We start from the raw sequence: 25,962 nt of genomic DNA, 5'->3' as shown, positions 1-25,962 counted from the left end.
AAAAACAAACTTTTTTTTTCAGTACAGAAATCTCGCTTGGTACACCTCTTTGGGAATCTAGGACAGCCTATTAGTAAAAAGGAGGTTTTTGGCATGAGCGATACTCCTCCCTACTTCTTTGGCTGGGAACTCTTTCTTTTGTTTATTCTCTCTTCATTTTCTTCTCATCACGTCCTGTATCCTTAAAAAAAAAAAAAGAAGAAGAAGAAAAAAAAAAGACTCTTCAGTTGTGCCATCTGTTTTGCCCTGCTTTTTTTCCTTTTGCGGCCATCCTCCGCTGCAGCACTGGTCTCACCAGCAGTAGCGCACTGTAGGGCTGCAAAGCCAGCAGTAGGTGGCCAGCCTCAGTTGGGAATCCTGCACTCTTGAAATTGCCAGCTGGCCACTGTTGGTCTTGCAGCTGGTACCCAGCAAGCGTGGGGGGATTTGCAGTGGGGAAGGCACGGAGAGAGAAAAGGAATAGCTGGGAGCCTGCGTCACAGCCAGCGGGCAGTTTGCTCTGTTGGGATGGGGCAACAAACCTGATTTGTGTGTGTTTCTGTAAAGGCATTTACTACGTTACTCGTGCCTTAGTGCAATAAAAGTGGGGGATTTAATAAACTCTTCAAGGTATTCAAATGTCTGTGTTCCATTTGCATCTTAGCAAATTGAAAAGTATTAATTAGAGTTTTGAATGTTCCTTTTTTTTTTTTTTTTTTTTTTCCACTGGACCTATTAATCTATCTGTTATATCGTGTTTGTCTTGCAAATGTGCTGGTTCAGAGGAAAAAAAGCGAAAGAAGTAAAAGTTTCTTGAACGTTAGTGGCAGATGTCCAGACCGTACTGCCTGTGGCTGGCTAAGAATTCAAAGCTTTGCCTGTAACTCTTGAAAGTAATAAAATACATGAACGTGGGTGACGCGTGGTAGGAAGGACACACTGCAAATTTGCCTTTACACAAGGCTGGTGGAGGTGTAAATTTGTTTTGTGGCTGGTAAACTGCTGTAAAATTGGTGACATTTTCAGTGGTGAAACCTTCTCTTTATTCATGGCTTCCTGCATAAAGCATTGACAAAGCTGTGTTTCGCATTGTGAAAAGCATTTGTCTCTCCTGTCTTGTTTGTATGCTTTCTCAAAGTTCATCTTCCAAGTTTGGCCTTTCTAGTGAAAAGGTTATGTAGCAATACCTGTAGAGCTAAAGATCATTCCACTTTAACAATATCTTTTCATCATTTTGATATACGTATGGAGCAATTCATTCATTCCAGTAACATATACAGAAAGATTGTTGTTAGGTGATCCTGTGCTGACTGCTTTTGATATTTGCAGCACCATGGGAAAATATTTTTGCTTATTTTTTGTTATTATTATTATTTACCAGTGGACAATTTGTCATGTCAAATTACTTCTGTTTACAATTTTCCTGACTATGCCCTGTAGCTCAAGACAATGCTTAGTTTTCTAAAAACAAACAAACAAACAAACCCAACAGATCCCACATTAACACAGTTAAAGGGCTCTTTGGCTTCTCTCCAGTTTTTGCATGTGGTAACAGCACAAAGATGCCAGTAAGTCAGTTGTAAGCAGCCGAGTGGGAATTTTTCCAGAAATGAGAGAAAAATTTTAAGTGACAAAAAGCTGGTGGTACGACCTGCAGCCCTGTGCATAGGGTATATGGCTGAAGTATCTCTGTGTCCAGAGACCCTGTGGGACTCCGAATGTTTTACAGCCTGTTTCACAATAAGGACAGATGTAGGCATGACTTCCTCTGCTGGCAGTGTAATAACAGCTGTCTGAGGCTGTCTTTTCATTTGCTTGTCCGTTTGTCCTATTTTTCTCAGTAACAGCTAGTATGTCTTTTGGTCATTAAAGAGATTATGCCCAAAGCTGGTGAAATTTATTTCTGCAAGTGAGTACGCTTACTGTATTATTATTTTTAACAAATCCTTCTTTAAAGTCTTATTTGAAATTACTTCAGTTGCTGTGCTACTGCTACTATTACATGTTGAAACCTTGAACTGTCAAGGAATTATGAAGTATTTTTATCCTGTGACATTTTTAATTATTCTCTCCATAGGGGAAACCTGTGGGAACGCCAGATGCTGGTGCCTATTTCCGCGTGCTAGCAGAGCATGAAGTAGCTGCCCTCTTTACTTCACCAACTGCAATTAGAGCCATCCGTCAGCAGGACCCTGAGGCAGCCCTGGGAAAGCAATACTCTCTGAAAAGGTGAACTAAGGATACACTGGAAGCAGTTTCTTACAGAAGCAGACTGGATGAGCTAAGAATAGCAATGTCTGGGGCTTTGCCCGCCTCTGTATAGCAAAATTCAAATATAGGCTAGGTGTACGTGTTGACAGTTTGGAGAAAAGGCAAGCTATTAAAAAGACAACTCTTTAATTGCTCATTAAAAAGATGTCTCTAAGGTTAAGAATTCTTAGTGAGTTAAGATGGCTTGCTCAACCTTCATTTTACTCCACTGTGCTCATATCCTGTAATACAGACTTGGATTACACGATCCCATACTGTTTTCCCACATGACCTCCCACGTCTCTGAGTTCACAGGATCTTCAGTATTCATTTAATCAGCAGCTAGTCAATATCTATCTCCCCATAGTTTAGTTACTGCTTATGGTTATATGTTGCTATTTCATGCTGTTTTTAGTGTTTATTACTGTGCTACCTCATGCTTCAAGATCATGACAGAGTTCATCCTTACAAATCCCTTGTGAGATGAGAGAGTGGTATTATCTGTGTTTTGCAGATGAGAAGCTAAGGTCAAAGTCTTCTATTAACTTTGCATACCCAGACTGAGCCATTGAACTACCACTGTTCCTGAGTTTTTAGCATGATACAGTTAAAATACGTTATTAGCATTTTGTGGTTAAAATGCAACTCACACTGACTTGATGCATCGAGTGTTTAGTACTTCTACAAATCACATTTCAGCATTGCATGCCAAATATTCTGAAAATTCAAAACGTGGTTTAGACCAGATACGATATTGGAGCTGAATAATTTGCTCAGCATCAAACAAGGGCCATGTCAGATTGCAGGCAGTATTCAGTCATGAACATCTTTTATCACACTTCTCCAAAGAGAAAAGGAAGATGTAAAGCCATGTAGCTTAATTAGACCTCCACTCTCATAATTGCTCTGGGAAGTTTTGTCAGTAAGCTGGATTTATTCCTCAGGTATTCATTACAAGTTCATCATTACTTTCTTCCATCTATTTTGAATGTTGTCATCAATCGTTTCCCTTCCATGAAATGGGGAACAAGCTCATTTGAGACCCTAACGCCCTGTTCTTCTGTGATGTTTAGTGACAAGAAAATGATACGGATGCTAGAAAATTTAATTGCTATTCCTCAGCATTTTTTAGGCAGTGACTAAAATGAGTCAGCATGTAATTAAAGTAATAATTGACTAGAAAATCTGCTAATCTGCTCTGTAAGTTGTTGCATTTTCTGACCAAATAATTCCAGGCAAGTTAGAGTCCCTTTGCTGATACCACTTGCCCCAGATGTAAAGAGGTATTTCATCATTCCTACTCAGTGCATAGTTCACAAGCTTCTCCATTTGTGCACAGATTTAGTCATCTCATAATTCATTCAGCTTTGGGCTATGCAAGTCCTTGGTATGCAACTTCTCCTCTAGTGAAGCATTTAGTATCTAGTATTTTTGTGGATTGTTTTTAGTCACTTATATGCAAAATCCAAAGCTTTTTGCACCTGTGGGTAAAAAAGGCAAGTCTGGTGACTGTTCTCTGAATCCCAGTTTAGTGCTGTAAGTCTTAGTGTAGCGCTGACAGTCTATTGCTGATAGGTACAAGGATGGTAGACAATGCCAGCTTCCAGTATACAAGGGAGTACTTGATTTACAGGAGTAAATTGAATGATAAACAGATTTTTGTTCTTATGAAATAAGTTAAATAAGTCCCTGTTAAAAACTAATGTTGGCGGCATCACTGACAACTGCACAAAATTATGTGAGATGTTTCCAAAGGTTATAGTGTGCCTGCTTCAAAATCCTTGTTGGCTTTTGGAGTCAAATCTTGAAATTTGTTTGCTTTCAAAACCTCACCTGTGTCTTAAACATGACTTACGCTAAACAGCAAAAGAGATTTTTAATTTGTATCACTGCAGGATAAAAGCCCTGTTCAACCACATTTTGCTACAGGATCTGTAGCAGACCTGTTTTTTTGATAACTCACAGTGCTGCTAAGCAGGCCATCTAATCATATTGCTGCCTGTTGTGTTTGAAAAGCAGCGAACACCCAAATTCCATGACCTGGGTGTATTCTGGTTGGCTTGTGGAATCTGTTCTCATCTTCACAAGGTAACTCTGTAACGTTGACCTATTAACTCTCTTCCCCTGTTTTGAATTACACGTCATCTTTTAATTAACTTAACTCTTCTGAACTGTTTAGGTCTGATTTCCAAATGACTGGCAACTGACAGTTGTGCATGAAATGGGCAATAGCACTACAGATTAGATAAAGATACGGGTAGAAATCTGTAGCTTGTGTTCCATAGCATTATTGGCTTTCTTTGCCTTAGGTCAGTTGTGAATGTTCTGCCATTTTGTACCAAGAGAGCCTGGAGAATGAAGCATGTTCATCTGATACCAGATATTAATGTATTTGCTTTAGAAATAAATACAAGGCTGCCTGAAATCTGTTCAGAAATAATGGATATAAAGTCAATTAGTAACTGCTAATTTCTGTCTCACACAGAAACTTGAGAACAAGGGGATGTGAAATTAAAGTAGCAAGTTCAAAGCTGTTAGAAAGAAATGCTTTCTCACATAATTCATGTCTCGCATGTGCTGCTAGAGGAGATGTGATTAAGACTCAGAATCTAGGACAACTGAAGTACAGTATGCAGTGCTTTCTGCTAGCCCCTACTCTGTGCTACTGTAGTTTATGTATGGCCATTCCTATTGGAGTCTTGAGCTGAATTCATGAAGAGTCTTTATGAAGCTCCCCTCACCTGCACTGGGAGAAGGAGCTGAGCTGCTCTGTGTTCTGCATTTCTGACTCTGTCACCCAAACCACAAGTGCTTGGATTGACATGAACAAGGTAAAATCTGTTCAGGGGAGAAGAATAAACGAAGACACCAAGGGAGAAAAAATAAAAGATCTCAAAATTTTTATTTATTTATTTACTTATTTATTACATATTTAAGTGTCTACAGACTCCAGGTGCGTTAAGAATTACTAAGAGTTCTTTATTTCCAGTTTCTGTGAAGAAGTGCAAATTAACCTCCTCACTGTTTTTTTCAGGGAAAAAAAAAAAAAAAAAAGGAAAAAAAAAGCTTATTTAATGTGATGCAGAGATTTTCTTTGCCAGGAAAAAACTGGTATATGCATTTGAGAGTTTAAAACACTTTTATTATCTTTTAATCCAGAATAATGTAACTGCGATTATTACCCATGTAAACGCTCCTGCTCCGGGGCAATGGTTTGCCTTTGTGGTTTCTTCTATGCTTGGAGTATGAAAATGCACATGCTGTGCTGAACAACTTAAATTGTACTAGGGACACTAGGGACCTTGATCTATCCCCTGCATTAGAGGTGTACTTCACATCCAGTCCACTGGACTCTTGAACAGGGCCTAAGATCTGGATTGAACTGAACTTTATGTTAGGAGTGTAGGTTTTCAGAATGACAGCTTAGGACATATTTGTTTAGAGAGATTTAAAGATCTTTCCCATTGAAAGTGTTGATTGCTAGATGATGTTGATTGATAGATGATTGCAATTGACATGCTGTGGAGTTTTAAGTGGATTGTTAAAAAAAAATCACAGGAGGACATTTTATAATCATTGTTCTCTCTCTTCTTATACTGTTTGATATGAGAAAATAATTTCATATTCTTACACTTGGTTAGGCTTTGTTAGGCACTTCGCTCTTGTATTCTTTTTGATGGATTTGAACCATAAGTTGTCCAAAGAGCTGGTCTCTGTCCTTCCCACAACATAGGATTGCTCTAGAGCCTGCAGATCCAGGCCTGATGATTAAAGCGGGGAATTCAAAAGGAGGAATTCAGGTTTTGGCTCAGGGGATAACACACTGACTTAACTTTTTGGCAAGTCTTTTAAGATCTTGGGGTATTGCTAGCCCTGTTTTAAAAACAAGGACATTTAACAGAGTTTTTCAATGGTTTATAAATTTAATAAATTCATAAATTTAATTTTTAAAGCTGAAATTTTGTGTTTAGCATGCCTAGTTGCAGGATATACAATGCAATGTAAATTTAGCAGGGCTTGACAGGATCGTCCTGAATGTAAACACGAGTCTTAAAAAAACTTCAGAAAATACAATTTGTGTTGTTTACTTATACAATATTTTGCTTTCTTCTATCATAAACCTTTATCTGTTTTGTAACTCCCACTTATCTATTAGCTGTTATTTTCAGCAATGGCTTGTGCTTTCAAAGAAAATGCGTTAGTGTGCAAGATAATAATTGGGGACACACTCATTATCTTCTCGTTATCTTCTAATATCTTCACTATGCTTCTTTGATGTAAAAGCTGCTTGCTTACATATTTGCTATAAGGTTTTGTATATTTTATGTGTACCTTGTATGAAAATATATACTCCAGACTAACCTGGAAGTTCCAACATAAAGTCCAAGGGCAATCAAGAGAGTCTTCAGGGCTTCGGGACAACTCATTAAGGGATCAGGACCACAAATAGTTTTGTCCTCTGTCCCTCCAGTGGCAGGGAATGATGAGAGGAGAAACAGGAAAAGACAGCAGATCAATCTCTGTCTCCAAGCCTGGTGTCATTGGCAGAACTTTTTTTTTTTTTTTTTTTTTTTTTTTTTTTTGATCACGGGTCATTTCACATGACACCAGGCCTGCTGGCAACAGGTGGGGTACGCCTGCCTCAAGAGGGGAAAGGGTTTTTTGCACAGGAGTTAGCAGGTCTCACTGAGAGATCTTTAAACTAGATTTGAAGGGAGAAAGGGATAAAATGAGGCTCACATGAGATAAGCCATGGCGTGGTATTTCTGTGACTAGTGGGTCAGTGTGCTAGCAAGGCCCTTCAGGCTGCTGTCCCAGGCCAGGTAGGGGATGGAGAGCCATGTAACAGCAAAGACACAAGGGATATTGATAGGTTAGAAATCATGGAAGTGCCTGAGAAAGGTCATGTAGCAATTAGGGCTTCTGCCCCTGGAAAGGTGATGGGATCACTAGACCAACTGAAGTGCATCTACACCAATGCACACGGCATGGGAAACAAACAGGAGGATCTGGAAGCCATTGTGCAGCAGGAAAACAGATATAGCTGCCATCACAGAAACATGGTGGGATGACCTGTACAGCTGGAGTGCTGTAATGGATGGCCGTAGGCCCTTCAGAAAGGACAGGGTTAGAAGGAGAGGTAGTGGGCTAGCCCTGTGTGTTAGGGAGTGTTTTGACTGTGTTGAGCTTAATGATAGTGACAATCGGGTTGAGTGTTTATGGGTAAGAATCGGGGAGGGCCAACAAGGCAGATGTCATGGGAGTCTGCTACAGACTGCCCAACCAGGATGAAAAGGCAGATTAAATAGAGAAGAGGAGGCTGAGGGGAGGTAACTTCCACACAAGGGGGAGTGGAGAGGCAATTGTTGATCTCTTCTCTCTGCTGACCTGCAATAGGACCCGAGGGAATGGCTTGAAGCTGCCACAGGCTGGACATCAAGAAAAGGTTTTTCACCAAGAGGGTGGTCAGGCACTGGAACAGTCTATCCAGGGGAGTAGTCACAGCACCGAGCCAGTCAGAGTTCAGGAAGTGTTTGGATGATACACTCAGACACGTGGTCTGATTTTTATTTTATTTTATTTTATTTTATTTTATTTTATTTTATTTTATTTTATTTTATATTGTTTTATATTGTTTTATTTTATTTTATTTATTATTTTTGGTGTGGGTGGTCCTTTGGGGGAGTGTGTTGCAAAGATAGCTAGGGGCTATTTTGGAGTAGTTTTAATGCTGGGGTCTGTTGGGCTACTTGAAGCTCCAAAAGGAAATTGCTCTCTAAAGTTGCCTCTTACTGTTTTTGTGGACTGTAGAAGCCTAGAGAACTAGTTCAGCTTAGACTTTTTTTTTTTTTTTTTTTGATTATAAGAATCAAATAAGATGAATACTATGTATTGCTGTCACAAAATAGATTATAAAACCAGGTATATACTAATGATACAGTACTGAATATAAATGAGTGGTTCATCTCAGCGTAGCTGGCCATTTGTTTTCAACTGTGCTTCATGAACCTGAATTCAAAGTTCAGTGTTTCTACCTGAAGATGACTGCTTATTTTTTTGTTGGAGGTGTAGGGGCAAGATTATAAATCATTCTTCACTTTAGTACCTTCTTATTAGATGATGATGTTTGGTCAGTGTCATGAGCATCCATGAGTTTAAATGTAATTTTAAGTTGCTTATTAGGAAATTAGAAGTGCAAAAAATCTCCTATGGCAAGAATAAAGTTACTGTACAAGTGTTACAAAGACTGAAACCTTGGCAGCATGCTGTAATATACTGTAATGTCTCACTTTTAAGTACAAATAGTCATATTTAAGAAAGCAACAGTTGACATAAAGGACCTTGCCATAGTAAACAGGGTGTGAAGTGAATTTGTCATGTTTAAGGAAGGACAACAAAGTGTGACAGAACATCCAATAAAAGGTGATGAAGATTAAGACTGGGAGGGGGTTTATTGCCCAGGTGTATATCACTGCATAATTTAGTGGTACAAAAATGGAGATTGTATCTGTTGTGACTGCCAGGTGTTGCATTTCTGTTCTGCCAAAATTGGCTGCAGAGTATCCAGCCAAATAAGCTGAATTCCAGTACTATTGTTATGAGAATGGCATTATCTGGTAGAATTGCATTATTTATTTATTTTTATTTATAAGTAAATAGCTTCTGTCTATGCAGGAAAAGGGCTTTAGTTGCCATTGTTTCTCCACAAAACTCATTTCCATCCTTATAAAAAGATGACTGAACAACTCAAAAAGCATTAAAATCTGTTTAAATAGAACATTATTAACAATGTAAAGCTATGAGTTATGCTACGGCTATTTCCTATTTGTTCTGTTTATTTCTTTACTATTTTTTCTGATATCTTTTTTGTACTTATGTTTTGCCTGAGAGGTATCTATCTAGATCCTGTGTACAAAGTAACTATCCTTTACTTCCATTGACAATTGTTTGCGACTGGCCTCCCAAGATCTTTGAATTCTGAAAATAAAGCTTCTTTTACATGATATATCAGGTAGCATAAATTAGTATAACTAAGATTCTAATTGTTACTCAGAGCATACAAGGAATAACAGTCTTCCCTCCACTTTTGTCTTTATCCCATCTGGGACACAGGCCACAGATGTTTATTGAATTTGTTTTCTTGTTTTCCTTTTCTGTCCAGATCAAGGTAAATACTTTTTTTTTTTTTTTTTTTTAATTTTTATTTAAAGGTTCAGAATGTTGTTTGTAGCTGGTGAGCACTGTGATGTGGACACATTAGAATGGTCAAAAAAAGTCTTCAAGGTACCTGTCTTAGACCACTGGTGGCAAACTGGTGAGTGTTTTGAACTATCATTTGTAAAATATGGTGATGAAATATTTTCAGACCTGGTACCTGAGTCTGCAGGTAGGTCAGCTATGTGTTTCCATGAACATTGAAATAGGCAAGGCTAACAGTGAAAATAAAAATTCAGCAGAAAGATTGTTTTTGTTTTGGAAGTGGTCTGAAAAATAACTTCAGAATATATTTAAACCACGGCATTTTTAAAAGCTATGTAGAAAAACAAAAGCATTATCTGATCCCTGTCTTTAAAAAAAAAGTTAGCATTATTTCTGTATTTTTCCAGGTGTAATTGTATACATTTGTATGTTTGACTTCATACCAGAAAATTTTGTGTTTGGAGAAGTTTAAGTTACATTTTTTGCACATATATTTTGTGTAATTAAAAACAAATGAATGGAGTGCTGGAATGGAGGGCTATTGACTGTCCATGAAAGATAGGCATGGCAGGTGAGATGGAGATGTTGCATTGTAAGTAAGGGAGAGATATGGCTGTTAGGTATGATGCAGTAGAGAGCCTCTGGGTGAGGATTAAGAGGATGGAAACCTAAGCAGATGTTGTCTTGGGGGTCTACCATTGATTGGCCACCCAGGACATTAGCATAGATTAACTATTCTGTTGGCAACTAGGAGTTGCCTACAGTTGCTTGATCAGTTGCTTTTTTCCTTATGGGAGACTTCAAATTCCCAGACATAAACTGGGAATATCATACTGCCACAACAGGTAAGGCTGGGAATCATAAAGCGTGTTGTAGGTTAACTTCTTGTCACAAATACCAAGTGTGTCAACTAGGAAAGGAGCCCTCCCAGATCTGTTGTGTGACAATAGGGAAGGCCTTGTGGGAGACGCGGTAGTAAGGGACTGTCTTGGCCACAGTGATCATGAATTGTTTGAGTTAATTAATTAAATTGAGTTAATTAATTAAATTGAGTTAATTAATTCATTAATTTTTGAAGTAAGCAGATAAAAGGTCAGCAGAGTTGCCACCCTGGGTTTTAAAAGAGTGGGCTTTAAGCTTATTGGGGTGCTAGTTAGCAGTGTCCCCTGGGAGTCTACGCTAGAGAATTATGGGGGGTCCATGAAAGCTGGTCAATTTTTGAGAACCACCTATTAAAAGTCCCAAGATTGAAAGCTTAATGGCTTATTTCTACATATGAAAATGCTTTTTACCTCTAATAATTTAGCAAATTATTACATATTCCCAAATTTGATATGTCTGTATTCTTTAAAGCAAGAACATTGCAAAACTGTGAGAAATATTGGCATCATAATTTTACCTGAATACTGTAGTCTTATTCATGCAATTTTGTCTTAGTTGTTGACTCTTTCAAATGATGCTAAAGCAGAAGATGGTGGAAGAGAGGAGTCTAGTACCTGTGTTATCAGGATTTCTTGTAAGATGGAGTAATTTCTATTACCTTGCTTATGACTGAGATAAGTAGGGAAGAGATCAGCTTTGCAGAAGAGAGGTGACCGAGTCACTATTTGGAAGCAGAAATGAGTGAGGGAAGTAAAAGTTTGACATGCTAAAGTATTAAAAAATAAAAAAGAGAGAGAGAAAAGGAAATGTAAAACAGCTATTTAGAAATGTAGGTAAAGTCTTTCATTTTGTCTTTGGAAGATTTATGGAGTATATGAAATCATTGTGAATTGTAACAGTTGAAATGAAAGGAAGCTTTCATTAGAGGCCTTCAAGGTGTTTATACAAGAAAAGCCCAATTAATTACAGCTTTGATTTGTGTCAATGTCTTCAATAACATTTTTTATTTGAATACTTGTGTTGCAAATATAGTAAGCACACCTTAAAAGATGAGCAATGCATGCCACAGGATCAGTAAGTGGCACATAGGATTTTAGGAAATAAGGACTGCTAAGCACTTGCTGTTTTCTTTGGAGACATGGCAGTGAATGAAAGAACAGCCCTTGCAGATCCTGTACTCATCTGTACATAGGGAGAGGATAATCTGGATTTGTGCAGGTGTTTTGTTTTTGCTTATATATACAAAATGGCAGTTAGTATTTAAATCACAATTTTCGTCTTCAAAGTAATTGTGCAGACACAAGTAAATTAATTCTTTTAACACTGGTGAAGTAACTAAAGTTATCCCAGTCTGGCAGACATGAAATTGAGAAAGACAAGTATCTTGCCTACCCTAAGGTATTCAAGAAGCCACTGTGAATTTGGTGTTAGAAAACAGTCTTCTGTGCTCAGAGATAGATTTTTATGTCGTATTTACATATGTTTTGTGGTATTTTGAGTCCTTGTGAAGGAAAACAGAAAAGTGTCTTTCAGACCATGTTCTAAGTCTCTGTGTATGATGATGTTTATAGAGAATGATGCTGCATTTCAGTATTCCTGCTAGGAGCTTCACAAGGAACTTTGCCAAATCTATTTGAAATAACCTAAACAATGTTTAAGTTGTACTCACTCTGTCAAATTCTTTGGAGTGGTCTCAGTACACAAAGAAATGTGGGTTACCTTGGTTTTGGATCTAGTTTTCAAATCAAGAATTAAAAACAAAACAAACACAAAACAAAACAGTAATGAAGGTGTGAAGAGCTGCAGAAGCACAGACGCTCTGAAAGCTTGTGTTAAACGTTCCTAGCTGCTTCCATGGTAGCTATTCAGTATTGTAGCAGAAATAAATAAAATGACAAGTTTGAAGTAGTCATACTCAGCACTGTATGTGTGCCTAATAATATGGGAATGCATGCCCATTCGTTTAAAACTATATATTTAATTCATGCAGCTTGCAACATAATGCAGTATTCACTTTTAAGTGGGGATTTGTATCCCAGGTGAGGTGGGAGGCATTCAGCAACACAGCTGAAGGTTAGAATCTGAAATAAAGTGAAACCAGTGGAATAACTACCTAGATGAGCTTTGAGTAAGCTAGTTGTTGATAAAGCTTTGTTCCAGAGAAATGGCCCGTTTTATGGAAGCACTTAAATGTGTACCTTTGGTGCATTTGTCATTTAAAATGTAAAGTGATAATCTGAATCTGGGATTAGACTAAATGGACAAATTGACTGTGGGGGAGACAATACTTATGATCCGACTTCTGTTTTGATGAAACATGCTGAAAGAAATAGCTTGGCACCGTGGTTGTATGATCTTATGAATGGCAAGTGCATCCAACCCTGAAAGAGGGAGGTCATCTCTGGTGATGTGTTTGTACCCCTTCTTTCAGGCCAGTCCTAGCATGCATGTGGCTGTGTGGTGCGCAATATCAGCCAAAAACTAAGCTAGCTAAAAGGAAGAACATTATTTTAAATCTTTGTCAGTTCATCCAGTTCCATGTAAAAGCATGGGAGTATTCATGCTCAAAAAAAAAGAAAGATGGGAATGTACAGCCAAGGTGCAGAATGATAATGAGAATTTACTTTGTTTTTCCGTGATCTGTGCTGATGTGTATTTAAATAAACTCAAGTCAGCTGTGCAACTGATTGTCTGGTTGTGCGTTTTAATTGCAAAATTAGCCTTCTTCATGTGTTGGATAATTAAAATGAATATGGCTGTCACATCATTGTCCCTTTACGCTTTTGTTTGTGCTGACAGTAAACACTTTTTCTGTGGTGTCTGTAGTGCATGGGCCTGTTGTTTAAGCATTCTTGATGCTACTGTACATTAAAGAATATGGAGAGTAAGGAAAACTTGAAATAGAAGTGAATAAGGAACAGCAGGTGGTCATAACCAGAAAGAATGCAATTTTTTGTGCCAGGCACTGGTTGTATTGTGCAAATGCACAAGTACTGGACAGTCTGCTTAATTAACAGGTCTTCTGATTTCCTTAGTCACCCTTTTAGAAATGGGTTCATTTCATATTTATGTCTCTTTTCCATACTTTTTTTTTTTTTTTTTTTCTGGGAGTCAATACATCACAGTTTCTGAGTAGAGAAAATAAAGCAATTCAGCAATTTGTTAAGATTCTGTATACAAATTAACACAGTGAGAAAGGCTGAATTTATTTTCACATGGATGTGAAGAATAAGGTAAACAATACTGTTGTTTTTCCATGAGGCTTACAGTTAATTTGTTACACTGCTTTGTAGAGTAGTAGTGAGAGTTAATAACTGTGTTTTATAGCTGTCCCACCACAAGGTAACAAATAGTCAGTTCTGATCTGCAAAATGAATGTAATGTACATGGTAGGCAGCCTGAGGGAAAAATCGTGCTTTAGGTATGATAGTGTCTCTAAGGCTGGAGCAAGAAAGTCTTAGCTGACTTTTTCTTTCCAGTTGGTTTACTGCACATGTTTCACATTAGCTTTAAATATTTTTGTAAGGCATTTAAAAACTCTCTTTAAAACATGTATGAAAAAGAGTACCTGTGGAAGTATTGATTACAAATCACTCTGCTTGTGTACCTCACCTAAAACTATGTATTTCTTTTGGGTTTTGCTATTAGGATAGACCCCTAGTACTCACTGCATTTTGACATTTTGTATGTACCTTGTATGTATTGTGTTGATTCTGTCTGAGTTTAATTCACAAGAGGAGTAAGGTAAGAATAAAGTCAGATGGAGGAAAAATAAATGGTAATTGCTATCACTGTTCAAGAATTTACCTGCTGCATGCATCATACTCCTCAAAAATAAGGGTTGAAATGAAATACAAAATGATGTGTGACAGAGTTTTTGAAGTTTCACTATTACTCAGCAAAGCCTTTCACAGTTTAGGATGACAGATTGTCTCTAACCTAATTGTGTATAATATGTGAATTGGATTTAATTTCACACTTCTTTTCTGACAGCGTTAGTAAAAATGAATCAGGGAATCCTTAAGAATTTACAGGTTTCCAGATTCTTCAGTCATTGTTAACCTCTTGTGGCTTTTCTTATTTCTCTCTTATAATTTGCTGTGGTACCCTGCTAAATATATTAGGAAGAAGATTAAAATTTCAGTAAATATAAGCTCTGTCATAAAATTTCACTTCATTTGATGACAGGCTTAAGTACTTCACAGAATCACAGAGTCATCTAGGTTGGAAGAAACCTCCAAGATCACCAAGTCCAACCTCTGACGTAATACTAACAAGTCCTCCACTGAACCGTATCACTAAGCTCTACATCTAAACATCTTTTAAAGACACCCAGTGATGGTGACTCGACCACTTCCCTGGGCAGCCGATTCCAATGCCTAAAGGTGTCATTAGGTGTCAAGCTGGGAGCTGTGCAGAGAATATAGGTATCTTCTAGGGAAAAGATGCAGAAAACTTTATGGCAAAACTATGCAGTTGATGTTTTTGAGTGTCTGCTGAAGGCATGGCTGAGCTATACTGTAAAAAGATTATCTGAAATTCTCTTCCCAGACCAGTGAGCATAAGACTAAAGTGGTGCTTGGGCTACCAGCCCAGCAACATGCCTATCTATAATTTACCATGGTTTAACAGTGCTAAATCCAAAGTTGTGAGTGAGACCACCTACTTTTAGTGCAGTCAGAGACTTAGAAGCTTGTTTGGGTTTTAATGATGGGGAATCACCTGGGAAACTGACAAATGTGCGGAGTTATATGCTGAAGGATGAAGAACACAAGGTCTGTACGAACACTCGATGAGCTGGTCCCTGAACGTGAGAGTCCTTCCCAGTACATATTTCTGTGATGTGTTAGGTTTAGTTTTATTATAAGGAAGCAACATGGCATGCTGGGATGTGGATCTTGAGTGCTAGAACTAATCTGGTACTGTGGTTTTCTGTTTCTGGGTGCCCATTAGTTGTTGCCATGCTGAGAATACATGTTCCTGGTACATTACTGATTTCTTCATTTCCTCTTTCCTGCATGCTTCAAGCATCTTTATGTGGCATCCTGACAAATTCAGCCTTACGTCAGTCACTTAGTGCAGCTCAAACCCAAATATTAATGTCGGAGTGCAGTGTACTTTCCCTAAGTATATCCTACCAGAAAATATAATATTTTAGCAGTCTAACAGTTTATGATATTGAAGAATATGAGACAGTTTAGAAATTGTAAGTGGTACAGGGCATTTTACATCTTGAAAGTTCTGAGTAAATTCAAAACTGTTTATTTTCTTTGAACTTGAATGTGTACTGTGAATGAGCAAGACAGTCTGGGGCACAGAAGTACTATCTATTGCCCTGCATCCTTTGGAAAATCCCAGCTTCTTCAAGTCAGGCATGTGGGCAGATGGAGGAATTATGATGAATAAAGTGAGGCATACAAACTTCCTGTAGTACTCATAAGCAAATGCACTCTGTGCTTCTGCATCAGCAGTACTTTCTGTAATGTAAGAATTGCTTTCAGAGACACAAATGCAACAAAAATGCCTGTATCAGACTATCCATTAAGTATGAATATAGCACAATAATATTGAAATCTCTTTGAAATAATATCTTTCTCTTACATGTAGAGAGTCACATCTTTGAAATTCGAGGGTGATTTTCTTTAGATCAGCCCCTATCCTGAAAGTAGAAATATAAGGAGGGACTTGGGACATTTTAACAGCTATGATTTAAGACAATTTCTCAGTAATTCTGTCTTGCAAGTCTCAGTAAAGTGCTTTTCATTATTCTCAGAGGTATATATATTCCCTCCATTGTAACTCAAAGAAGATGTTGAATTTACTTCAACGTCTGAACCTATTCTCCGTAAACACCAGTGATAGGACCCACGGGAACGGGGTGAAGCTGAGGCAGGGGAAGTTTAGACGAGACATCAGGAGGAGATTTTTTACCGAGAGGGTGGTTGCGCATTGGAACAGGCTCCCCATTGAAGTAGTCACTGCACCAAGCCTGTATGAATTTAAGAAACACTAAGTGTTACATGCACTAAGTCACATGATCTAAACTTTTGGGTAGACCTGCGTGGTGCAAGGAGTTGGACTTGATGATCCTTATGGGTCCCTTCCAACTTGGAATATTCTATGATTCTATGACTCTATGAACTGTAGTTCAGACTAGTTGTGAAACGTTGCTCTTCTAAATAGCTGTTTCATTGTCACATTATACGGTGTTAGGCAAGAAGTAAATTGGTTTATGATCCAGTTGTCCCTGAAAAGCCTTCCACAGCTGGAGGGCTGCTGACTTGCTTGCATAGGGAGTGGAAGGCTAGCACCTTACATGTGTGCAGAAGGGATTGATCAAAGACAGACCAACTGTTCTATTTGTTACATTAAAAATATGCAAATTCCTAAAGATTGTGGTATTGGGAATCTGTTTAGACACTGCACATTAATTTCAGAGAATCTCCAACTACAAACAAATGAGTCAAGTAAGGGCTATCTGCACATTTACACACCTGGTGTAAGGGGTGGGTGGAATGCAACATCCATTTGACAAATGTTATCCTACTTCAAACTGCTGCTGTTTTTACTTTCTGACCTATGTCTTGTAACCTGCATATAAATCCTGACTTTAATTGTAAATAAACCAAACTTAATTCAAACAAAGATTCTTAAGTAGCTTTGCTTATTGGAAAAAATAAAAAATGGCCACACAGAACTTGTAGTGCGCCTAATTGGTAAGGAAAATTTCTCATCAGTAGTTGTTTTTCTGTATTCTTCTGAACAGCGTTGATTTCTTTTCAGCAGGATTTTCTATTCAATTCTCCTTTCAAGTCAGGCTGTTTTTTCCTTGATGAAAAATGTTGTCCTGGAAAGTGGTTGCTATTTTCTGATTGGTTTGGGAAATTGATATTTCAATCCAGCATCCTGTTTGAAAGATACACATTGATTTCCTAAGAAATGTACAGCACAAAGGTGTATGCAATCCTTTGGCAGTACTCCTTGGTGCTTCTATTTTGTAAGAGAATCTTTAGCATTCAGGAACTGTTAACCTAACGTAAAGAGTGGATGCTTCCGGGATTCTCTCTCTTAATTAGTATCTGGTCTGAATACCAACAAGCCATATTTTTTTCATGTATATAAAAAGTCTTACTGACCCATGGGAATTGAATGCACAGCCTAGAGATTAGAACACTGGGTAAATATGGAAGTGATATATTTCTACCGGTAATTGAGAAGAAACAGCAGCAATTTTAAAGACTTATTGAGAAAGTTCTGGAACTTGTGATTCTTGTTTAGAATAAATGGGCTTACACAGTCTTATTCACTGTTTTCTGAAAAGTAGAAAGACAAACTAGTATGACCATATTTCCATTCTAGTTTGTATTCTTTTAATTCGCAGTGCATCAAAGAGCTAAACAAATCCAAACAAATTTTCAGAAATATCACAGACCCCCCTTCTTCCCCAAAGGTTTTTTGACTGAGAGCTCTGCAATTAGAAATCTCTGTCAGTTCCTGAGTCATACTAAATCTTACTGGTGCATCCAGTTACAGTGGTGCTGTGTTCCTTCTCTTTCAATAGCGAATCTAATGACTGCATTTAGTTGTTGAATAACTTTCTCATCTCATCTGTTACAGTATGGTTTTTAGCTCTTGCCTTTCAATATGTAAGGCAAGAAATAATCTGTGTCATCACTTCTTCTCCTGCCAATGCAGTCAAAAAGAAATTGTCCCTTCCACTGTCTTTTCCAATTCACTTTTCTCTAAGGAATATACTTTTTTCATTCTGCTTGAAGGGAAAAAAAGGGAAAAAGTTAAGGTTAGTAACTCAGTACTGTGCAAAATATGGAGCTCTGAAACTGCTGAATAAATTGTGGGTTTCGCTTCTTGTAGCTTTCAGTATGATCACTTGCTGGCTACGTTAGGTCATGTTGATGTTGTGTCTCTATAATTGCAGCTTGGATGTTCTGTTTTTTTTTTTTTTTTGGAAGGAAAAGAAAACAATCAACGTTTGTGTGGGAAATTTGCGTTATGTAGAAAAAATGGAACAATGGAAAACGGGAAGCAACCAAGCAAACTTTTTAGCATTGAGGATTGATAATTCTTGGTCTGTGCTCTGCAGCTGGAGTTAGGCCCTAGCATAAGTATGCAATGTTAATGCTAATTTTCAGTTACTTACTAACACCTAACTTAATATTACACAAACTCTTGGTGGTTTTGTTCTTGTTCTTGCTTCTTTAAGCAACTGAGTAGTCATTTAACTACTTCTGAAGTGGCAGAGAAATGCTGTGGAAGCTGAGAAAATTCACAGCAAAAACAACTCCAGTGAGTTAATGCAAGAGAACTGAAGATAAATTTGGGCATACTGATCAGAGCCCAAACACAGGGCTGAACACAAACCTGAACGCAAACCTTTGCTGAAACTTGAGCATGATGTCGACTATGAATTCCAAGTGACCTGAGACCTGGGACATCTCTAGAATGATAAAACTGTATTTTTATAGTTCTAGCCCCATATTGTGTCCCTGCTAATATCTACAGCCACCTACACATTTATTTTTTATTTCCCCTACAGCTCAGAATTATAGCAGCATTCAAATGCATTTCTCTATTTTTCTTACAGGAAAAGGAAGGAGAACTGGTCTTTTTGTCTTTTTTTCAAACTTAGACTCTGCTATAGGACAACATATTTTTTTTTATTCCTCTTTCCTAATAATAACTCTTTTAGCATAAAAGAGTTATGTGAAATTTTGCTTTCTTAAGGGAGGGAAAAAAAGGGGCAGGTGAGAAGGGAGGACTTTGTAGCTGCCTAACTGTGGGGATAATTAGGAAGGTGTAGGCACTACAGGGGATATTCATGCTGTCTGAATAAGGTATTTTATGTTACCAGTGCAGCAGGGATTCCAGACCTACTTGCCTACAGGGAGCTCCACACAGGGAGCAAAGGCACACAGTGCAAGTGTTTATTTGTCTGCAGTTAGACGAATTAATTTCTTCCTAAGATTCAAAAACCAGGAGTTATTTAAACCAGGTATTTGTCTTCTGGCAAAATAAATAAATAAAAAACACACTGAAACTCTAATATGCTGTCACTAGTAAAACTTTAATGTTTGTAGATGTGTTTGTAGATGGAGGAGAAAACAGCTGAATTATGATCACAAAATCTTAGAGCAGTTTGATTCCCATTCCTTACAGTGTTCCTTTCAAGTTTATTTTGGCAACGTGAAATTTAGGTCTGACTTTTCTACCTTATTCTTGATTCTGTTTATTGCCTGAAATAGTTCTCACCAAGAAATATTAGTGAGAACTCCAGGACTGTAAAAGAGGTGTTCCTGAATTTTCTACATTATTTACAATAAATTTTGTGAAGTTTTTCCTTTTTTTTTATGATTTTCCTGACCGATACTGTTGTGGAGATTTTGCAAAGTAAATATACTTTCCCAACCTCAAAATGTGTAGAATTTTTCAGCTCCACAGTAGAACAACAGGTACTTTGGTATCACAGCCCTACAGTGATAAGATAATCAACCAAGACTGGATAGATGTTTTTTCTGGAATTCATTCTTTCCAAAGGTATTGATTTGTAAAACAACCCCTGAAAGACATCTGCCATACACAGTATTTCTGTCATGGCTTTACTGTAGGCAGTTTCCTACTGGTGTGGTATAAAGTCATACCTGTAGAAGAATAAGATAAAGGTGTGATGCAGAATATTTGTGTTTTTATTGTCTCCTATGGAATGGAAAAGCTCCCCTGTGAAGAATGCAGATTTCTGTGATGAACTGGCATTTATTGGATAACAAATACGAAGCTCCTGAATTCTAAATCTTCCATTGCTTGTCTGGCATTTTTATTTATTTATTTTTTAATTGTGATACGCTGAACTAGAAGCAAAACTTAGAAAAAATAAATACTCAATGACACAAGAAGCAATCTTGCTTGATGTAGTTGTGTTCTTTTACCAGAATCTGGTTCTGCAATTACCGCTTCATGTATTGGTTTGGGAAACTCTACAACGCCTCCACCTGGACAAGCAGGAAAACCAGTACCAGGATACAATGGTAAGCCTGTGCTAAGTATGCTGCTAGAAAAGGATATTGCTTATATTCCTGAGTAAATGCACTGTAATCTAAGATTTCATATGGAAAGCAAATTACAGTCTTGCTAACACATTTTCCGCCTTATAACAGGAAGCTGCCTTTTTGTGTGTTGTGGAATGTGACTGTGCTTATGAAATTCGGAGTAATTCTCCAAAACATTGAGAAAATACTCCTACTTTTGTTATATAAAAGGGCTACCACATATGTCTAAACTGGATATAACAAAGATATGAAAAAAAATACTGTGCTTTAAGGCTTTATCTACAATTGCACAGAATTAAATGAGAAGCAGCAGTAAAACTGTATTTGCACAGCGGGAAGAAAAATGTTAGTCATAACCATCAACAGAAGAGGAAATGATAACTAGACAAATAATTGCTGTAACTTGCACTTTGAATGTTTTGTCATACCTTTAATCTCAATTGTCAGAGCCTAAGCAGTTTTGTTTTGGAAGATGTACATCGAGTAACTATGTCTTAGAGACTTACTGATTAGATTTTCTTTTGGTGGTACAGTTTTATATGAGAAGTATCCTGAAGTGCACAAAGAGAATTCTTACCGTGAGGTCTGTGTCTTCCACAAATGTGTCACTAGTGAACTAATAAGAAACCTGGCAAGGATATGAATCTTCTTTATTTCTTTCTTTATTAATCAAAAGCAGTTTACTGACTGTATGTACAGGTGTATGGGCTCATATTTGAGAGAGATGTTAAGCACATTATCTTTGAGTACTTGTAGAGCATTTTTATTTCCAGCTGGGAAAATGGTAGGCTATGAACCAGCAGTAAAAGGGAGAACACTCATTGTCTGGAAGCTATTTGCTTGTAGAGGGTACAGCTACAGGATTAAGAATGCAAAAATATTTTCATACCTGGGAAACCTGATCTTAACACAGTTCTCAAGAGTTACTTGAAGTCCAAATAATAATTACATTTCTTAAAGATCAAACTGTCTTCAGAAAAGGTTCTCACATTCTTGGGCAGAAAAAGCTTAGCTATTTTTTCTCCTAATAGATAGAAGAAATGGAAATGAACATTAAAGAAAATACTTGCAGCAGTTCTCGGTTCTAGCACTTACAGCATGAAGACAAATATTAGGTTAAAAACAGCATTAAAACCAAGCTGTGAAGTTTGTTTCCAGTTGTAATAAATAGGAAAGAGTGGAAGAAGGTATGACACATGCTAGAAAGTGTCCTGCCCCTAAATATTTGAGTAGCAAGAATATAAAAATTTCACATGAATTCTTTGAAACATGGCACCGAGTGTAAGTAAGGAATTCCTTCAAATAGAACATAGGAAATGTCTTAAACATGCATTAAAAAAGAAAAATAAAATGAACACTGAAATTCACTAAAGATTTAGGAAAAAACTGTACCTTTTTTACTTATTTGTTTGAGGCTCATTATGTCCTGTAATGCAGCCGTTTATTAAGTAGTGGATCTTTTAAAATTACTCTGCACAGACAGCTGTCTCACTGTCACCCACATCTGTTTTGATGTTGTTTTGGCTGCTGTTACTGTATTAATTAGAAGAGTGCCTTATGCATTAGAAGATAGATTTTTTATTCTTAAATTATATAACTGGTAATGATTTTTGGACATTACTAAAGTTTTGTTTTGTTTATGCTACAATGTAAATAGAAAGTTAAAAAGTCTACTTAAGTAGACTTCCGTCATACTGCTGAAACCACCACACCTTCATACCAAGATGTGATCTGAAGGTGATGGGTCATTGTCATCTGGGAAAAAGTCTTCTGTTCAGAGGTCTGGATTTTTCGGTGTTCTCTAGCACTGCTGCACAGCTTTGGGTAATTCACAAGTTAAATTACATCTTTGCGTTAGACTAGAATAACCTTGTCATTTGGGGACCATCTTTCTGAGTCTCCTGAGAGCCTTTGAAGACCAGGAACATTTATTTACTGCTAATAGCACTTCTCACATCAGCTAGATGAGCCTCCAGTAATCTTAGTTATTATTTCTCACTCATGTTATCTGAACCCTTTTTCTCACAATATATCTGAAAAATCCTTCATTATTTGCAAGCTTGGAGTTTCCATTATGAAGGTGTTTTTTAATTTTTGGTTCTATATTTTTCCCTTTTTGACTTTGTACTGTCTACTCCTGGAGCACAAGTATTATTCAAGACTTTTTTGGACTTAAGGCTGAATGTTAATGTCATAGGATTATCCAGTTTTTTACTCTCAAATTACTTAATACCTTTTGTTGCTTGGTGTATTGCCATTCTCAACTGTGATATAAATTGATACCCTTGAATGAAGACACTGTCTTCCACCTAAAAATACTACTTAACTGGAGTTCTCTTACTATAATCCTTTATTATTATTATTATTATTTTTTTTTTTACAGTGATGATTCTGGATGAAAATAAGGAACCAGTGAAGACGAAGACTTTAGGAAATATTGTGGTAAAGTAAGCAAACTAAGTATTTTTTGAAACTTCTGCCTCTTTAGTGCCTAAGTGTTGCCATAATAAAACTTAGGTTTATAATCAGTGGATAGAGAAAGGTATTTTGAAAGAAAATTGCCCCTAGCTGTCATAGGCGTTCAGCTAGGATGGAAGAAATCACCTTGCAGATGTGCTTATGTCTCTTCACTGGCTGTAGGGGTGACACAGACAGCTTAGAATAGGTGCTTAACATTAGCTACCTAAAGCTAAGCAAAATTAATTTCATCCTTAGTAAATCTGCCAAATGATCTGAATTATATCTACAAAGAGGTAGATAACATTTCTGAGTCATAACTATCTTGGTATTTACATGCCTGTCAGAAGTGGATATTGTCACATTAGGAGATCTGTTGGGGCTATTTTCAAAGTTTTAAAGCCAAGATTTATCTTCCCTAACACTGCCCTATATTTAAGCCTTTTTCTTAAGGGATTACCAGTATGTTTATGTACTGATTTGTTGTTTTATCTTTCCCAGCATGATTTTTGCTGCAGCCAAATAAACTGATAGGGAAATAGTGGGGAGATTTTCCTCCTTATTTTCCTCTTTTCCCCTTCCCCTTCCTTCTTTTCTCCCCCCCCCCCCCCCCTTTTTTTTTCTTTTGCATTGGATCACTCAATGAATAGTTTACCTGTACCATTACTATTATTTTATCATGTCCTTATTTATTGTAATACCCATTCTGAAATAGGGGAAAGACTAGTAAGACTATTTCAAAAAAAGTCATTATGAAACCAATTTTGTGTAGGTTAATTGTTAACCTGTCTTTCTGTTCCAGTGTCTTTTCTGACAATCTTTCAACACACTAGTGTGTTGGGTCTGTCTGGGATGGAGTCACCTTTCCCTGCAGCAGCCCACACAGTGCTGTGCTCTGCACTCATAGCTGGAACAGCACTGGTATCACTCCAGTGTTATGTCTATTGCTGCATAGTGCTGGCACAACATCAGAACTCCTTCCAGGCCCCCAAGAGCCAGCAGGCTGGGGGTGGGCAATTGATGGGGAGGGGACATCACCAGGGCAGCTGACCTAAACCAACCAAAGGGATATTCCATAACACCTGATGTCACACTGAGCAATAAAAGGGGGGCTCTCATGGGGGAGGGTCTCTCCTGAACAACCGGTACGCGTTTTGAGGCCCTGCTTCCCGGGACGTGGCCGAACATCGCTCGTTGATGGGAAGTAGAGAATAATTTTTTTTCTTTCTCTCTGTGCTTCCGCGCGGCCTTGTTGTTTCTTTTGTTTCTCTTTCTCCCCATTCCCCTTTCCTTAATTAAATCATTCTCATCTCAAACCTCGAGCTCTTTGTGTTGTCTTTTCTCCCCCTTCCTCTTTGAGGAGGGGAGGAGTGAGAGAGCGGTTGTGGTGGAGCTCGGCTGCCCACTCGAGTAAAACCATCACAACTAGGAATTCTTAAAATTCATCCTGCAGCTTAACTGTAAAATACAAACAAAACAAAACAAAACAAACAAAACAAAACAAAAAAAAAAAAAACAAGGCAAAGGTTTTGATGAACTTTAGGAGACCAATTCTGGGTGTTTTTAACACGTTCAATGTTTGAATCTATAGACTATTAACAGAAGTTGGTTTTGGGATATTATGGGTTGGAGTGTCTTAATAATTTTATTGAAGGTTTCATTCTAATAAGTGACAATTTCCTGACAGAGTTTAGTTGGTTATTTTGTTCATAAAAATCTGTGGCGGTTAGGTTAAGACATCACATTTTCTATCTTCTGCTGCATTCAGCTCAATTGTTGTTTAGCTGTAAAACTTTTTTTCTTTTTTTTTTTTTTTTTTTTCCTTAATTTTTTGATTAGGACTAGTTTTCATAAAGCCCTCCTGCAAAGAAAGCCTTTCCCCTCTTCATTTCTTCAGCAGACCACTACTCATACAGACCCCTTAAAAACAGTGGTGATGATCCTTGTTACTAGCAGGGTTTGTTTATCACCCCAGGGTCCTCAGGCATCTTGAAGAAAGTGGGGGAATCAGGATAGTTTTGACTCTTCCTCTATCATAGAGTCAGCAGCAAAATATGGTCTAGGGCTTAAGAAAAACAAAACACAACAAAACACAGGTATTTGGTTTATCTGCAGCATACATGAATTGAGAAATATTCTTCAATATTTCTCGGAAAGGATTATGACCACACACTGCCTACAATACAAGCTGTGCAAAAGTGGTATGATGCAGCTCTTGGTTATTTCTAGCCTAGTCTAACTGCTGGTAAGGACCGTTGGGGGCTGCTTGAGGCCTGCAGTGTTCATAAGTATAGCATTTAGAATACGTGTTCTTGAAATTTAATTTTATCCTGCAGGCTTCAAATAGTTTAGAAAGGTTGTTCTTACACCTCATTGCTCCATCTCCCTGCACCAAGTATGTTATTTTCTTTACTCATACCTACCAGATATTCTTTCATGTAATCATCATCTTTGTGCCATTTAGAAAGATTTTTTACTGATGAGAACTCTCACAGAGGATAATTTACCTGGACATGCAATAATATTTTTGACTTCACAGGTCTTTCAGGATAGTGTAATCAAATGCAGTGTCACAACATTGATGATGAAAGCGCAAAGGAAAATGAAGATTACTACAGCTCATGAGAGTGGGTTTATATGAATTGTTTCTACATTTACATTTTTTTTGAGCTGAAATCTTTGGACGTGAAGAGTAATGAACCAAGAATTCATTCTGAAGTGAAAATCGTAGCAGCAATGACCTCCAATTACTTTAGCAAGACCAGTCTGATTTAGTGACACACTTGTGCTCGCTTTGTTCTGACCTGCCTATAATTAGTACAAAATGGAGAAGCTGTGTGTTTGTATATATGTGTAATTGTGATTAGCAATGAGAAATTTCAAAGGAATGTAAGCAAAGAGAAATACTATTTAAATTCCAATGCAGTGGGAAACTCGATTTTGCTCTTTTTCATTATGAACATCGCCAACCTATTATTTTTATTTAATGAGACCATTGTCAGCATTGTCTCATTCTTTACGTTCGTTCACGAAAGAAAGAAGACTACATTTGCCATATATTCGTTCTATCCAGAGACTAGTGTCTACCAGTAAATTTCCCTCTAGATCCTTTTAGGAATGTCCTTAGCCATGT

The 25,962-nt window shown here is 37.5% G+C and overlaps 1 protein-coding gene across 2 annotated transcripts in view; it reads left to right on the top strand.

Annotated features, from left to right (window-relative positions):
* Positions 1 to 25,962, top strand: part of ACSS3 (acyl-CoA synthetase short chain family member 3) — a 67,226-nt gene that overhangs the window by 31,196 nt on the left and 10,068 nt on the right. For both annotated transcript variants that reach the window (XM_035338581.1, XM_035338590.1), the window contains 4 exons: positions 2,057 to 2,208; positions 9,441 to 9,544; positions 20,256 to 20,351; positions 22,756 to 22,819. In XM_035338581.1, the coding sequence (XP_035194472.1) occupies positions 2,057 to 2,208; positions 9,441 to 9,544; positions 20,256 to 20,351; positions 22,756 to 22,819 (416 nt within the window). The remainder of the gene's footprint in view (positions 1 to 2,056; positions 2,209 to 9,440; positions 9,545 to 20,255; positions 20,352 to 22,755; positions 22,820 to 25,962) is intronic.

The sequence above is a fragment of the Oxyura jamaicensis genome, chromosome 1, assembly GCF_011077185.1.
Source record: "Oxyura jamaicensis isolate SHBP4307 breed ruddy duck chromosome 1, BPBGC_Ojam_1.0, whole genome shotgun sequence".
NCBI lineage: Eukaryota > Metazoa > Chordata > Aves > Anseriformes > Anatidae > Oxyura > Oxyura jamaicensis.
The sequence above is the reverse complement of the archived record's forward strand: the minus strand, read 5'-3'. Positions and strand labels throughout refer to the sequence as shown.